This window comes from Abramis brama, assembly GCF_963993115.1.
Source record: "Abramis brama genome assembly, chromosome: 23".
In the NCBI taxonomy this organism is placed as follows: Eukaryota; Metazoa; Chordata; class Actinopteri; order Cypriniformes; family Leuciscidae; genus Abramis; species Abramis brama.
In genome coordinates this window covers 28,548,389-28,565,093 of record NC_139985.1, presented here as the reverse complement: position 1 = coordinate 28,565,093, position 16,705 = coordinate 28,548,389, and the positions used below count along the sequence as shown (strand labels likewise).

Here is a 16,705-nt window from a genome sequence, read left to right as displayed (position 1 = left end):
AATATGGAGGTCAGCTCTACACAGAACTTTAAACAGCTCATGTGATGAGGATTTTCTCAACTTTGCTGTTGACAGCTAAATAGAAACACCTCAGCATGACAGAAAGTGCATTTCCTCAACAGAAACCATGCAGAGACTGTGAAGACATCTGTCCAGGTTCATAGAGGGTTCATATGATGGAAAACTGAAGTCTTCATGCTCTTATGAAATAATGAGCATAAATTGAGATACCGTAGGTAGGGTAAAGTGATGTCCGGAGGAGATATTCAATTAAAGCACAAAATATTTGGAAAATATTTAATTTTTTTCAAAATTATTTGGGGAAAAAAGGCAAACTACAGCTACAGTTCACTATGCTATTTACTACAGAAAAAGCATTTAATACAACATAATTAGTTATTAATATTTCAATGTTTTTTTCTTGTTTTTGCATGTATTTATAATTTCTTGGTATGACCAAAAATGATGTTGGCACAATTTGGCATGTTTCAATTAATTATTATGACAAATAAATGCACAACTACTTCTTACAAAATCTTTAACACATTGTTGATAATATTTGAATAAAGGGTGAAGATATCAATTTTCCTGAGCCGTACATCACTTATGGCCACTACTGTACTGTACATGTAGACCATATACTGACACTACTGTAAACTGTGAAAGCAACCTGTCCTGAAACTGTTGTGGTTATGACATCATAACCTTTTTCCCAATGAACTTCCCAGAATTTTCCAAAGTGTTTGAGATTAGTAGATAAGTAGGAAAGTAGATTAGTAGAAAATATATCTCTCTCACTCACACAAACAATGCAATTTTTAGCAATGAAAACCTTTAGATCAGAGCATAACTAGAATAATTGTGTATTCCATTGCTTTTCCATGATTTTTTAAAGATTTAGTTAATTTCCATGATCTCTCAGGCCTGGAACGCACAAATGTAAAATGTCCTGGTATTCCCAGGATTGGAATGTCTATGGGAACGGTATCAGCAAACTGACCAGATGAACGGCAGTATCGTGTGCAATGGAACAATTATTTGTATCTGTATTCTGGGGCCGGTTTCACAAAGATAGACTTTGACTGTGGCTTAGATATAGTAGATAGTCAGACTTCAGATAGACCGTTGCACAAAGCTCTTAAGACTCTGACTATCTTAAGTAGGACTACACTGCAATGCATTCTGGGTAAAATAAGACACTTTTCAAAACAAAAAACATGGCGGATCGAGTAAGCGCATTCAACCGCCCAGTGCAGTTTACCCCAGCGGAAAATATGTGTTTGTTGGAGGAGTATAACAGTTACAAGGACATTTTACTTGGGAAATTTAGCGGAGAATGTAGTAACAAGAAGAAATTTTTAAATTATGAGCCATTTTCCCTTTTCTTTTGGCTGTTTGTAATGTAACTGATTGTTACTGCTGGTTGCCAAGGTAACAGAGAGTCTTAGACCTAAGTTAGTCTGGGGGTAAGGTGTCTAATGTTTTTGGTCTAAATTAAGTCAGTCTTTATTTTTGTGAAACAGTCTAACTTGCATTAGACTAGTCTAACACTATAGACCGGTCTAAAATAGCTTTGTGAAACCGGCCCCCGATAAATCGGATGTGAGTGTTACATAAAAAGCCCATTTTAATTGTAATTCTGTTCCCCTCGTATCCATAGTTACTATATAACAACTTTGCCTGGTATAATTCATAAAATTATACATAACAAGTAAACAATAATTCAAACAACAATGCTAAATGGTAAACAAAAGGAAAAAGTTCTTTAGTCCAGACTCAGAACCTGTGTTTGGGACGGGTGCTACAAGTCCTCTACTCTTTTCTACGCCAAATCCAATGCAAACATAGCTTGCAAAACCCATGTAAAGTACAACACACAGAAAGCATATTCAATCCCTCATTATTCATAATTTAATTTAAACATGTAACATTCACCTCACTCATTCACTACTGCACTGTTATTTAAGATGATTATCTTATGATTACTATCTTATATATACTTTAGCAAAAACAGTCAGAGAGCAAGTGGAAATGGTTCACCAAAAAAAAAGTCATTTAGAGCATGAAACTTTGAACAATATTACAAAATATTTTAAAGAAACTCCAGCATTAGAAATCAAACGCCTCTGGCACTGTTTCTGTCCCGGGCGTCCCGTAAGTGTGCCGGATCGTGGACACCTCACACAGGCGTGTGCTGAGACCATAAGCCTATTGTAATATTATGATCACATGTGGCGTTCCAGAGGATCTGGAGGTGGAAACGCTCGTCGAAGGGGAAACGCTCGGCCACACGGAAAACTCTGGAATAAGAGCATCACATGGGGGACGTGACCTGAGACCCTGTGATGAGACCACATGCCACTCGCACAAATGAGCCGAACTGTGACATTCTGAGATATGAATGTGGAAAGCTAGTGCAGTTTTCACATGCTGACTATCTATAACTTTATTTCTCTTATTTATAGATAACAGATGCTTGAAGTTCCATATGAGGAAAATTCAATCCAGGTTAAACAATTTAGAGCAAGGGTCAACTATTCAGAGAAGGCGTATTTTAACTGAACGGATGTACAGTATTGTGTTCTAATAATAGGATATTTGTCTTAAATATCAGGTCGTTGTGTGTTTTATTATTCTGTATAAAAGAAAAAATAACAACTGCATCTATATTATAATGTTATATCATTCTGTTACTTCAGGCCAAAACAAGGGTTTGGTATTTTTATGTTGTTTTTACATTTTTTATATTTTGATGTTTCATGAGTAGTTTTGCTGACTAACATGAGCAATTATATTTATACTAACTAACATTGACAAAGGTTAACAAAGGCTGTAAAATAAATCGTTTAAGCTCACGTTAATGCATTTATTTATTTCATATTTCAAGCAAAGTATCGATAAACAACAGGTTCATGTTGTGGTAAATTACCACAAAACTTAATGTGTGTGTTTATACAGAAACTGGCTTTCAAACATAAATCTACCCTGATAGATATTCACAGTGACAACTAGCCAGGTCTTCCCTAAGTTACAATGCTACTGAAATGTGCAGATTTGACTTCATCACTGAATATATTTTTCAAACGAAAGCTTTTTCTTGCAGGTGATCATAATCAGTCAAAGCTGTCAGGACATTTCTCAGTCCGAAGACCATTAACATTCAATGCAAGCAATTATGTCTGTATCACATTCAGCTGCATCTGCTGATAATTATATCAATAATACATGAAAATTTCAACAACAACAAAAACAAATTAGAAAAAGATAAGAAATCAGGGCTGAAAGCAACACTAAAGCTTTAATTTTCAGAAACAAAACCCATTTATATCAGCCATGCAGCCGCAGCGTCAAATCAACAACCAGTTTCATTGCAATGGTTCCAAGTGATAATCTCTTCTTTATATCATCAAATCAAAAGGCATCAGCTTTAAATAATGTACATTTGAAAAATAGTTAGACTGCAAAAACGTTTCTGCAGTTTCTCTGTACGACTTCTGATCAGATTTAGGCTTGTTTCTATTCTGCACTCTGTGGTTGACCCGAACCCAGCACCGGTCAGCCATGTCATAAATCTCTGACTGTCATCAGGCCAAGTGAAAACAAACCAAACTGCAGTTAGACATACAACACACCGGCTGTGTTCAGAACACTCCCAGCTTACGGCCCAATATCCAATGTGTACGGTCTACTACCTTTTTATTTAAAAGTGAAAAAGCGGCAATTACTCTGCTTTTAATTCAGTGTTGGCATTATTATATTAATATATATATATATATATATATATATATATTGCATTTCTGTGCAACAGTGTCTAAACATCTGGCAGTCCAAATAATGGATCAAGAAACATATTATAAAAATTACAATTTCACAGAGCCAGGAGTATTTCAATGTAATAGTGGTATATAGAACTATGGTTTTGTGCCAGTGCCAATAATTAGCTTATCTTCAATCAACTTCGTATAAACTACAGTGTTATGAGTCAATGCCTTTATGTCATACGGTATAAATAAAGATTTGTTCTGATAACAGCAGTGTTTTGAGGCCGAGACTCAAAGCTGATTCGGCAGCCACAGTTTGTGTTTTACTGCGATGTTTATCGTGGTTAGCAGCAGCCACAGATCTGGCAAAATATGCATTCTTCCAATGTTAGAGTACAAAACGTGTGCAAAAACTGCCATATAGATATCGCTCGAGTCTCTGCTCCAATGCAAGAATTGTTTTCATCTGTCAGGTCTGAGAGACGATAGCACTTCTTGTCAACAAGCCAGACATAGGCTGTCACAAATTATGTGTTTATATTCAAAACCCCAACTTTAAATATGGACGTTAGTAATGATGTGTTGTTTAGCTAAATGTAAGTATTTTTGCTTAATATCACAACATCTGATATATTGGCCTCCACGAATCATATCATTGAAATCTTCAACTCAAATTGTCCATGTCAGACATTTCTTATACCTCATGCATATAATGGTCCAGTAATGGGCCATTCCAGGTCGCTGGTGCATTCATGCGTGAATAAGATCAATGCATGTCTTACTACTCTCCTCAATTGTTCATTAACTATACAAAGCAGCCAAAACATAACATTAGAAAGTTTCCACTCAACAAGACGAATCATCAGCAGTTATTTTGCCAAATACAATTTTCTATATGAAGCATTTGTAACTGATGTCATTTGGTTTAGCTTCCATAAGCAATGACATAAAACACAGTTTTCCTATAGAACAAAAACAACACAATTATGAGGCTTTCTTGCCGTTGCTTGTGTTCTGGGCACGGCAAACTATTATTCAAACAAAAGACCTTACCGCACTAACTATTCCTAACATGTGTTTCTCTAACAATTGTTTATTTTCAATCCCTCCTTAGATGTCTGCGGTTTCCAGATGAGTTTAATGATCCATAACAAGAACCCGATTCACATCATGAATGAGGACCGGACGTGACCTCGCGATCCCTCACAACATCACGCACACCATCCACATACCAACACTGCTGAGTGTTTGAAGAGGAATCCAAGAGTGTGAACTGGCATGCTACTTCTGAAAGTCTTCTTGCCGCTGGATAACTCTGAAGCTCATTCAGTGAAGGAGTCTCAAGCCGCATGGATCTTTATTTTAACCTGTTGAAGATCATCTCTCTTGAGATCATGGACGTGACACTCAAAGCCATTCAGAACCCAGAATGCTTCACTTCAGACAACTTTATCTATTCTAAAATACCATTATATATGACATATTAGACTCATGTTAAGCATTGTTCTGTTTTAACCGATTGCATGCTCTTGCTGCAATGGTAACATCTTCATGAAAACAGTTTGTAAAAAGTATTTTCTTATTTTTTCTTCTTCTTTAAAATAATAATAAAAAAAATAAGGCAACATTTGAAAACCAAGTATAACAAAAGCAACAGTCTCTTCACCCAAATGATAATATTAGTCATTTCGGTGTGAAGTTTTACGGCACATCAGTAAAATATGAAGGCACAACGTTTTCAAAGTTTGCTGTGTCAATACATACATGCTATAGGACGATATAACAAACTTTCTTTCGTCTGCGGCAGGGGTTGGCGTACATTAAAACAATAATACATTTTTTCTACTTTGCCTTATGCATAGATTTTATTATGTCACCCTTTTCCCAGACACACACTTAAATATGATTCTTAAATTTTAAAATCAATAATAATAATAAATGCTATGTATTAAAACTGATCATCTAAATAAAGAGAGAAAATATATAGACCATTCAACATTTATAGTGTGAAGTATTTACCAACACTTTTGAGTGTACTGTATTAAGAACCCTAGTGAAAAATACGAAAATGTATTTAAAATGAATTTATTTCATACTAAGTATACTACAAATCCATTAACATATTTACTGATATATCGCTTGACACTTACTGATATAAATATTTATTTGGAGTACTTCTTTATTGCACAATGCACATTGCTGAATATTAAGCCTAAAATGTGTTTTAATATCACTATTATTAAGGATGGTATGATCTCTGTATAGTAGCAGTATTTAAATGCAAGATAATTAAAGTGTACCTATATTGCAATAGTTCCACTTTAGCAGTCAAATATACTTCAGTATAGCTTTAGTTGGACCTCAGCACTATTTCCGAATAACTAAAATGCATTAAGTACAAAATTAGCCGTTCCAATTTAACAGACTTTAAGTATACCAATTTAGCATAATAAAAGTACAATTGCAGGATATTTATATTAAGTATATAAATATAAATGTATTTTGTAGTATACTTAGCATAAAATAAATCTATTTCAAATACATTTTAGTACATTTATTTTTCACTAGGGAAATTATATTGCTATTGTACATTAGGATGACACCATAAAGACATTTAAAAGTCAAAAAGGGATCTTGAAATCAATTCTGTGTGACACGTAGCCACTGAAGGGATTTAATGCGATACCTCAGTCGAGCACGAGTCAGCATTCTTGCAGCTGCGTTGAACTCTTTGATAAGCCAGCCAAAACACTTCTGCAGCAGTTAAGTCTCGTATAAAATGTGTGAATGAGTTTCTCGCTTTCAGTCGGGGGGAGAATTCTGCATACTTCAGAGATGATAATATGCTGTTTTATAAACATTGCTAATAGAGTTTATTAAAACTGAAGTTGCTGTCATATACGATTCCCAAATTCTTGATGTGATTACTGGGCTTCAGAGACAAGGACGCTAAATAAGGTATAATAGACGTTTCTCTGAGAATACTCTATATTAATTAGGTTGTATAATGTTCCAGTACAACCAAAAATGTATGTTTTCTGTGCCATCCAGCAGGGTAATGATTGATTTGAGGAGATCTGATGATAATTACATCAGCTAATGGAATTAAACATTCGTAATAAAAAAGTAATAAAGGACCCAGGATTGAGCCTTGGGGGACACCTCAAGATACCACATGGCTTGTGGAGGTGTGTGTATAGTTCAACATACAGTCCTTATCCTGAGCTACTTAAACAGGATTTAAACCAGTATAGGATTGGACGTGTTAGGCCAGCACTGTTCTGCAGTCAAGCAGAATCTTGTGACCAACTGTGTCAAAGTCAGTACTGAGATCGGAAATTGCCATAAGAATTCACAATAATGTGAAAGTAACCATGCTGTGTTGCTGTGGAGGCGGTTATGTGTTAATAGTTTCCACAGTGATGTCACAATATGGAGGAGGTAGAGAACAACTCATATTTGTAGTTTGGTTTCAATAAATACTCTTTTTGAGTTTTACAAATTACTGTATAGTTTTTAAAAAAGATCATGCCTTCCTCATGCCGTGAGCCCTGCATCTTTAGAACAAATTATCATGTTTTGCCAAGTTTAAACCTAGAGGTGAAGAAATAACAATAACACAGATCTGAGACATATCTGTAAAAAATAATCCACCTGTTTAATTAGGCATTACAGATCTGAAACAGGTTTGCCACCTAAACTACGGCTGAAGCTGTGTGTGCTAGAGGGAGAGAATCATTCATTCTGCATTTAAATAGCACAGACATTAAACTCTTGAATGAGTCAGCTAACCAAGTAGGTGTGTAAATTATTATGCATTTTATAGAACTGAACCTCTAAAGATAAACAGTTGATATTTTATGCTCTGTTCATTTTTCCAGCTGTCAGATGTTAAACAACAGACTCTTCTCATCTAAACACAGCAGGAGAAAGCTCTGCTGTGAGATCAGAGCTCAGACCTTCAACCCTCTCAACGTGAGGCAGATCTAGATGACTTTTACACACACGTGCCACATAGACTGCAGCTCTGGGATAAAGACAGAGGTTTAGTTGTGGGCACACAGCAGAGTATTGAGGTCAATGTTTGCTTATAATTCTTGATTTTATATAATTTAAGTAAATGTTTTTTAGATTTTCAGTTTATTATATGGAACAATTTTGTTTGCCCACAAAGGACTGATGTTCCATTTAGGCAAATTACGGAAGTTCATATTGACAAATTTGGAAGTTATAAAAATGTGAAGTGCATTCAAGTGATTCTGGTTAGAGTTAAAGGTTATATTTGTGACCCTGGATCACGTCACCAGTCACATGTCGCACGGGTATATTTGTGGCAATAGCCAACAATACATTGTATGGGTCAAAATTATCGATTTTTCTTTTATGCCAAAAATCATTAGGATATTAAGTAAAGATCATGTTCCATGAAGATATTTTGTAAATTTCCTACCGTAAATATATAAAACATTTATTTTAGTGAGTGAATGCAGCACAACCACGAACATAAATGAACAACTTTAAAGGAGATTTTCTCAATGTTTCGATTTTTTCCACCCTCAGATTCCAGATTTTCAATAGTTGTATCTCGGCCAAATATTGTTCTATCCTAATAAACCATACATCAATGGAAAGCTTATTTATTCAGCTTTCAGATGATGCATAAATCTCAATTTCAAGAAATTGACCCATGTGACTGGTTTTTACAGTAAATGTCAGTAAATGACAAAATATAAACCTCAGGGTGAGAAATTAGTCTACCAGCACAGTCTTTAGGTACCTTCATTGAAATCATCATGATATTCATGATTTAGTTACCATCAAAATTAAATATCAATATGTAATGTTTTGAACAAATATTCCATGTATGGCAGAACCCTACTGTATATCGTTCTGATTATTATAAACAGCTAAAACCACCTAAACCTCATAAAGACTTTATCAATGAGTTTTCAGACTTTTTAGGGGGAATTATCCCCAATTTTGATAGACTGTTAATTATTGGGGATTTCAACATACATGTGTGTTGTCCAGCTAATTTATTAGCCAAAGAATTTTTGAGCCTTATTGACTCTTTCGATTTGGTACAGCTTGTCAATGCTCCTACTCATATTCAGGGTCACACTCTTGATCTGGGGCTTTCACATGGCCTGACAGTGTGCGACTTTGCAATAGAAGACCATGCGATTTCTGATCACAAGCCTATTACTTTCAGAGTGCCCACTTGTTTTAATATCACAAGACCCACTAAGGCTGTTCGATTTTCTCGTAAAATCACACCAACTACTTGTACTGAATTTACAGCTGTTTTTAAGGAGGTGTCTCAATCGTCTGACTTATTTTGTGATAATTGGAGTGGTGCAGATTTTCTTAATCATTTTAATACCATCTCCACTAATATTTTAAACTCTTTGGCTCCCATAAAAGCCAAACAACACAAACCAAAGTCTGAGCCCTGGCTCAATGATGATACCTGTGCTCTTCGTCAGGTCTGCAGAAGGGCCGAAAGAAGGTGGAAAAAAGACAAGCTGCAAGTCTCATATGAAATACTAAGGGACAATCTGATACAATATCAGAAGGTGGTGAAAATGGCAAAGTTTAAGTATTTTTCAGATCTAATTGAAAAACATAATCACAATCCAAGAGCTCTTTTTTCCATCATAAATGCTGCTGTTAACCCCTCTGTTGGTCTTTTCCCCACAGAGTCTCTGGCTATGTGTGACACATTTCTTACATTTTTTGTGGATAAGATAAGTAATATTAGGCAAAATATCTCCACTGTATCTCTTGAGTCTTCTGTCCCGCCAGTTTGCACTGGTCCCCTGAGTCATTTTGAGCCTGTAACTTTGCCTGTTTTACAAAATATTGTAGGCAAGCTCAAACCTTCAGGATCTCCCCATGACGTTCTTCCCCCACGGTTTTTTAAACAAATTCTTGAGGCGATTGGGCCTATTGTCCAAAAGATCATGAACAGTTGCCTTGTAACAGCAACGGTACCAGATGACATGAAGCATGCCATTGTACATCCACTTCTCAAAAAGCCAAATTTAGATCCGACAGTTCTGACAAATTTTAGGCCAGTCTCAAATCTTTCTTTTATATCTAATATCCTAAAATAGTGTTTCATCAACTACAGAGCTTTCTGAATGAAAACAAGATTTTTGAGGTGTTTCAATCAGGTTTTAAGAAAAACCATTCTACAGAAACAGCACTGGTTAAAGTTTTAAATGATATTTTATTGACCCTTGATTCTGGCAAGTCTGCTGTGTTGGTGCTGTTAGATTTGAGTGCGGCGTTTGACACTATTGACCACTCTGTCCTCATCTCACGTTTGGAGCACTGGGTGGGTATTCGGGGAATTGCCCTTAAATGGTTTCAATCCTATTTGAGTAGCAGAAGGTTTTCTGTTAATATTGGTGAGTTTACTTCAAATGCAGTGCCTCTTACGTATGGGGTCCCTCAAGGTTCTATCCTTGCTCCGATTTTATTCTCCTTGTATATGCTTCCCCTGGGGTCGATTTTTAGGAAACATGGAATCTCCTTTCATAGTTATGCTGACGATACCCAAGTCTATTTGCCCCTGGGATCAAATAACATGGGTTTAGATACTCTGTTGGCTTGTCTAGCAGAGGTAAAGGCTTGGATGTCCCTAAACTTTCTTCACCTTCATGAAGGCAAAACTGAGATTATAGTTTTTGAACCATCAGAAGCTGCTAGCTCCCTTTGCTCAAATTTTGGCTCCTTATCTCCATGTGTGAAACCATTAGTGAAGAATCTGGGTGTGGTTTTTGATAGTGCTCTCAAATTTGACAAACAGATTAGTACGGTAGTCAAAACCAGTTTTTTTCATCTCAGAGTCTTAGCCAAAGTTAAATCATTTCTTTCTTTTAAGGACTTTGAAAGGGTGATTCATGCTTTTATTTCAACAAGGCTGGACTATTGTAATTCCCTGTATTTGGGCACTAATCAAGCAACTCTTAACCGTCTGCAAATGGTGCAGAATGCAGCTGCTAGGCTCCTTACTGTACTGGTGTGCGCAAACGAGAGCACATTACCCCTGTTCTTAAATCTCTGCATTGGCTCCCAATCCGTTACAGAATTGATTTTAAAGTTTTGATGCTGTTTTTTAAATCCTTGAATGGATTGGCTCCTGTATACGTTTCTGATTTACTTTCCATCCACAATTCTGGAAGGTCTCTTACTGTAGGTCATCCAACCAGAGACTGTTAAATGTTCCGCGGGTCAGATTAAAAACGAGAGGAGATCGAGCTTTTGCCGTTGCTGCACCTAAACTTTGGAACAGCCTACCTGCTTTTATTAGAACTGCCACTACACTACATGAGTTTAAAGCTAAACTCAAAACCTATCATTTTTCTTTGGCTTATAATTGTAGCTGATTTGTGCGATGTCTGGTATGTTCTGTGTTTTGTCCTGTATTTTATGTTGTAAATGGTGTTAATTCCAATGTTATGTGCAATAATGTACAGCACCTTGGTCAACAACCGTTGTTTTTAGTGGTGCTATATAAATAAAGTTGAGTTGAGTTGAGTTGAGTTGAGTATTATGAAATTGGCTAAATAGACCTCTAACACACTTTTGAGTGAGATCTCATTTAAGATGGCTTCTCCAGTACATACAAGCAAGATATTCCAAGACCATACAAACATATTGAGTGTTATGTTTTAATAAACTGACTTTTGACATCTGACGATAAAAGGATGATAATTATTTTCTTCTTAAAGGCGTATTACTGTTCTCATCTCATTGAAGCCCAGGACCGGTGGTACAAAGCTGTTTATTGTGTAGTGTTGTCGGCAGAGGAAAGCACAGCAGCTGCAGTGGGCACAGCGACAGACTTCACCGCTAGCCATGGCATCTTTCACAAAAGACACAGTGAAATCCAGACACGTAAATAAATAAACCTCTTTCATGGGGCAGATCTTCAATGATCTGACACATCTGCACTGAGGAATCCACAAACAGAGCACGTTTCCACACACATCCCACTTGATATAAGTGGTATATTTCTGTTTAAATTCTGTCATCATCTCAACAAGACTTTCTGTCTTCAACGGAACACAAAATAACATGTTCAAAGAATGTCTGAGCTACTTTTTCCTAATAATGAAAGCATGAAACAATTTAAACAACTATAACAACAACTATACAAGTATAAAATGCATGAAAGACACGTTGCCTCTGGTGTGATGTTACTGACACCAACACTCTGGAAAATAAAGGTTTTTTATTGGCATCTACTGTTCCATGCAGAACCTTTAACATTCATTAAACCTTTCCAGTGCACAAAAGGCTCTTAATGGTGTAAAAATGTTCTTTGAATTGTTAAAATGTCTACTGAAAGGTTCTTTGGGGAGCCCAAAATGTTTGGCATTGTTGTGAAAAGTCCCTTTTGGAAACTTTATTGTGGGTTTGTGTCTCACAACTGAATGTAACACAAGTTTGAATTCATGCATTTGTGAATCAGATTTAAAAAAATCTGATTCACAAATGCATGAAAGCGTTAAACAGAGATAAAATATTGTGAACTGCCATTGTGTCTTCTATGTATTTAACTTCACTTATTTTCTATTTGTTTTTAATGTATGTTGTATTGTATGTATTGACTGCCATTGTGTTTTTATGTATTTAATTTCACTTATTTCTATTCGCTTTTAATGTATGTTGTTTTGTATGTACGGACTTTGCACGTTGTCCAAGACGAATTTCCCAGCGATGGGACTAATAAAGTATAAAGTAAAGATTTGATAGCTATATGGCAAATATTTCCAGTAAAACTCGGCTCCTCGTGTGGCTTCTAAAGTCTTGGAATATAGTGCTCAAGTTGCATGTACTTTTATGTTATTTTATGCTGTATTTTTGTCCTCATAGCTTGGCAGTAACTGGTCATCAAATACGTTCATTGTATGGAAAAGAGTGGCTCAGAGATTCTTCAAAACATCCTTTGTGTTCCACGGAAAATCCTACTGGTTTGAGTAAATGATGACAGAAATCTTTTGAGAGCGGTGGAACATTTATTAAAGCAGGGAGTTTGACGTCACATCGGCTCTCAAAGTATTAAGAAAGACTGTCTAATTTTAATGCAAAGAGCGTAAAGGAGCTTCAATAGCCTGTAGCGCAGCTAAAATAGAGAACGCTGAAGACTAGGGTGTCAGTTGTCTATGTGTGTTGAGAGAGAGAGAGAGAGAGAGAGAGAGAGAGAAGTTTGAGCCGAGAAAAGCAGATCATGAAAAAAACAGCAGTTTTCCTCCATTCCTCTGGACGGGGTTTTAATGACTTCCAGACTGAAGGCAGTTCTCCTTCTCCTCTCCTCCTCTTACGGAGCGGATTCAGCCTTACCCAACACTTCTGAAAGCCACGCCAGCTCTTTAGAGAAAGATCAATTATTTCAAAGCATGTAATTGGTTGTGACGGTGAAGTACAAACATTCCTTAAGTCCTAATGCTGCTTCGTGAACTGTGGCATTGTTTTCCAGGGCCAGATTTCAAGTAGCAAGTTAATTCTAATTACGTCGCTCCCCTTCCCCCGCTCGCCTCATGATAAACCGATGCCACACTGTTTTCTTAGCGCGTTTCTATTAGGCGGCCCTGTCAGAAAGGGTGAGATACTTCACACTCGCGTACTTCACACACACACCGCGAGTCGAAAACTTTCACCCCAACCTGAGATTTGAAGCTGTTGTTAAATTGATCTTCACTTTCTTGCATTTAAATGATTGTAAATCACGCAGTGCTTTAGGTTACTTTTTTTTCAATAGTTGTTTGCCTACCATAGATTAGTATTTTCATTCTGAATTCTGAATGATTCATATTAAAGTTGAAATCTTGTTAAACGGGGTGTATAAGAAAAAGGGAAAAAATATGCGTATGACTATTATGATTATTCTTTTATGGTTATTTCTATGATTAATCCTTTAAAACATATTATTCTTGTATTGATCAATTTATGATGTCTATTGTCCATCTGTTTGTCTATTGTATCTTTTAATATCATATACTCAAATTCATGTCTTCTATTCTACTCTAAAAAAGGAACGTCTATTTGTGGGCTAGTCATGCTATGTTTTGTCCGTTTCTGCACAGTGTGGTCTCCTGTCTAATATGTTATCTTGTTTATTATTAAGTTAGAGATGAGCTGGTTGTCTTACCTGGAATTAAGGTACAGCTGTATTTTACTTATTTGGCCATTTCTGCTTCTTAGGGCTGGTTCACGCAGAAAGCGTTTTCGCTTTGAAAAACGCGAGACACGGGCAGTGGAATGGGGAAAAAGCGCAAGGTCTCAAGACGCGTCTTAAAATTGTAACTTATTTTAACTTGAGTGCCTCGTTATTAGAGCGTAGTGTCATGTGCGAGATCAACGGTCATACATGTCCGTCTAGTGCGCGTTTACATTGAAAAATAAAGTAGCGCAGTGGAATGGAAAAACGTAATTTTCCGATACAGGATGAAAGCTTATTAATTACGAAAACTATTATTTATTTGTGCTAATTATTATTTTATTATAATAATTATTATATATATCAGGGATGGGCAACTTCGGTCCTGGAGGGCCACTGTCCTACAGAGTTTAGCTTCAACCCTAATCAAACACAAGGTCCTCAGGATTACTAGAAAATTACAGGCAGGTGATTTTTTCAGGGTTGGAGCTAAACTCTGTAGGACAGTGGCCCTCCAGGACCGAAGTTGCCCATCCCTGATATATATCATATATTAATTTATTAACTCTGTTAGTTTAGTTTTAGTTTTTCATTTTTTTTCATTATTTTTTTTCAGTTTACAAAAGTGTTTTTTGACCAATAGTTTTAGTCTTAGTTTCAGTTTTCGTTTACGAAAATAACCTTGCTATAGACAACGGAACAAGTCAGAATCTAACCGGACCGGGACTGAAAAACTTCCCACGGGCTTTTGCAGGAGGGAACGGGACAAATCGTGCAAGTTATGGGAATGAGCTGAATAAAATAACATATTTTTGGCAGGAGCAGTACAGAATTTACCAAAGCGGGATTGAAAGTCCATCTCGCGCAGACCTCTAGGTTGTGATAAACACAAGCTCAAGATATTTTCATGACATTGAAAACATCAGTAAAACCCCCTTTTAGTTGTCTTGAAAAAGTTGGTTGCTAACAAGTGTGTAAATGTTAATCATCAACAGGGAAACTCATCTACTGACTAGTCATTTTACAGCCTAATTGTGTTTATAATCGGGCTCTTGCTAACTATTTCATTTATAGCTTACATTTAATATAAAACTACTAAAAATTAGCCAATTCAAACATATTATATATATGTTGGAAAATTCCCTTATATTTCTGTCAGATTGGGGCAAACAAACTAGTTTCAGTGGGAACACAGATAATAAAAAGAGGTTGTTCGTCAACTGCATGTCAGCTTTGTTGATTATAATGTGATCTAGGTTTGTCGCATTGCACCGAATGTAGAGAATAGGAAAACAGATACTCGCTGTGTCCTCATAAAAGCTCACCATAAACAGATATAAGCAAGGTCACAAGAAGTCAACGTCATTGGAACTGATCAGACTAAACAAGCAGAGCGAAAGAACATGTGCTTCAGGTCAAAGTCATCTGGGAAACAGAATGACCACTCAGAGAAACCAAACAGCGATACGTCCTATCAGAAACACATAACAGCTGCGCACAGTCCACAGTCTGAGATTACATTCAGATCTTCATCTCAAATCACTGCATTTCTATGAAAAAACAGAACAAAAAAGCTCCAAATGACGAAGGAAGAAACAGAAAGTCTTCCAGCTGGGACTCAAACCGAGGATATATTGAAGGACAAATGTGATGCTACAGTGATTACCTGTACATACTGCAACAATTACTTGCAGACCCTGCAGGACTATCAAAGGTTTAAGATGCGAAAAAAACCATAGATCAGCGGGTGTCAAAGAAACAGTGATACATACAGACATCTGTGGCTTCGTCCGATCCGTCCGGGCAATCCTTCTCCCCGTCACACCGCCAGCCTTTAGAGATACACGTCACCTGATCCCTGCAAACAAACTGCTTGGGGCTGCAGGTTTTTGGAGCTGCAAAAAAGAAGAGCCAAAACAAATAATGTTAACAATGCATCCGGCTATTAGCACTGGTGAATTATTACTTGTCAGGGGGGAAAAAGCATATATGTGACACACATGTGTCCAAAATGAGATCAGAGAGCCCATATGAATGTTTGAGGTCTGGACAGTGTTTGACAGTGTATGAGGACGCCAAGTTTTGTCAGTTTACCGCTAGTTGCTTATGTCTATTTCAAAACAAAATTATCGCAGCCGAGCCTATCTGCCCGCCAGACTGTTTTCCCCAGCCTGGCCGTTTCCTCTACAAGGCCGATGTCTGACTCCGGCTTGCTTTACTCTTTCTATTCTGGTCCAATAGAGTTCGAAACAGACAAACAAACAAAAAAAGTAATATAATAAAAGTCAATGGGCCCTATTTTAACAATCTGAAATGCAAGTATCAAACGTGAAAGGCAAGTAACTTTGTGGGCGGATCTCGGCGCAAATCTAAAATGTGTTGGTCTGAAGTCGCTTCATTACTCATAGGTGTGGTTTGGGCGTAACGTGAAATAAACCAATCAGAGCATCATCTCACATTCCCTTTAAGAGCAGACGCGCTTGTTCCATGGCGGTTTGCTATTATAACGGCGGATTTGCCAGACGCACGCCAGGAGCGGTTCACAGCCGAGGAGACCGACGTTCTCGTCAGGGCCGTAAAACACAGAGAAATGACATTGGGGATGGAGAAACACACCCAAATTAGCTTCGCTTAAACAGGCGTATAATAATTTGGGTAAATGTGTAAGCTAGATTTATGCCTATTTTTCTTCATGGATACCACAATGATTTCCCTCGTGTGGAATATTTTTCCTTGTAATAATGTATGGTTTGCAAAATGTGAACTGCTGCGT

The 16,705-nt window shown here is 36.9% G+C and overlaps 1 protein-coding gene across 8 annotated transcripts in view; it reads right to left on the bottom strand.

Moving 5' to 3' along the window:
- Nucleotides 1-16,705, bottom strand: part of lrp1aa (low density lipoprotein receptor-related protein 1Aa) — a 192,347-nt gene that overhangs the window by 153,188 nt on the left and 22,454 nt on the right. For all 8 annotated transcript variants that reach the window (XM_084101218.1, XM_084101222.1, XM_084101219.1 and 5 more), the window contains exon 2: nt 15,705-15,827. In XM_084101218.1, the coding sequence (XP_083957344.1) occupies nt 15,705-15,827 (123 nt within the window). The remainder of the gene's footprint in view (nt 1-15,704; nt 15,828-16,705) is intronic.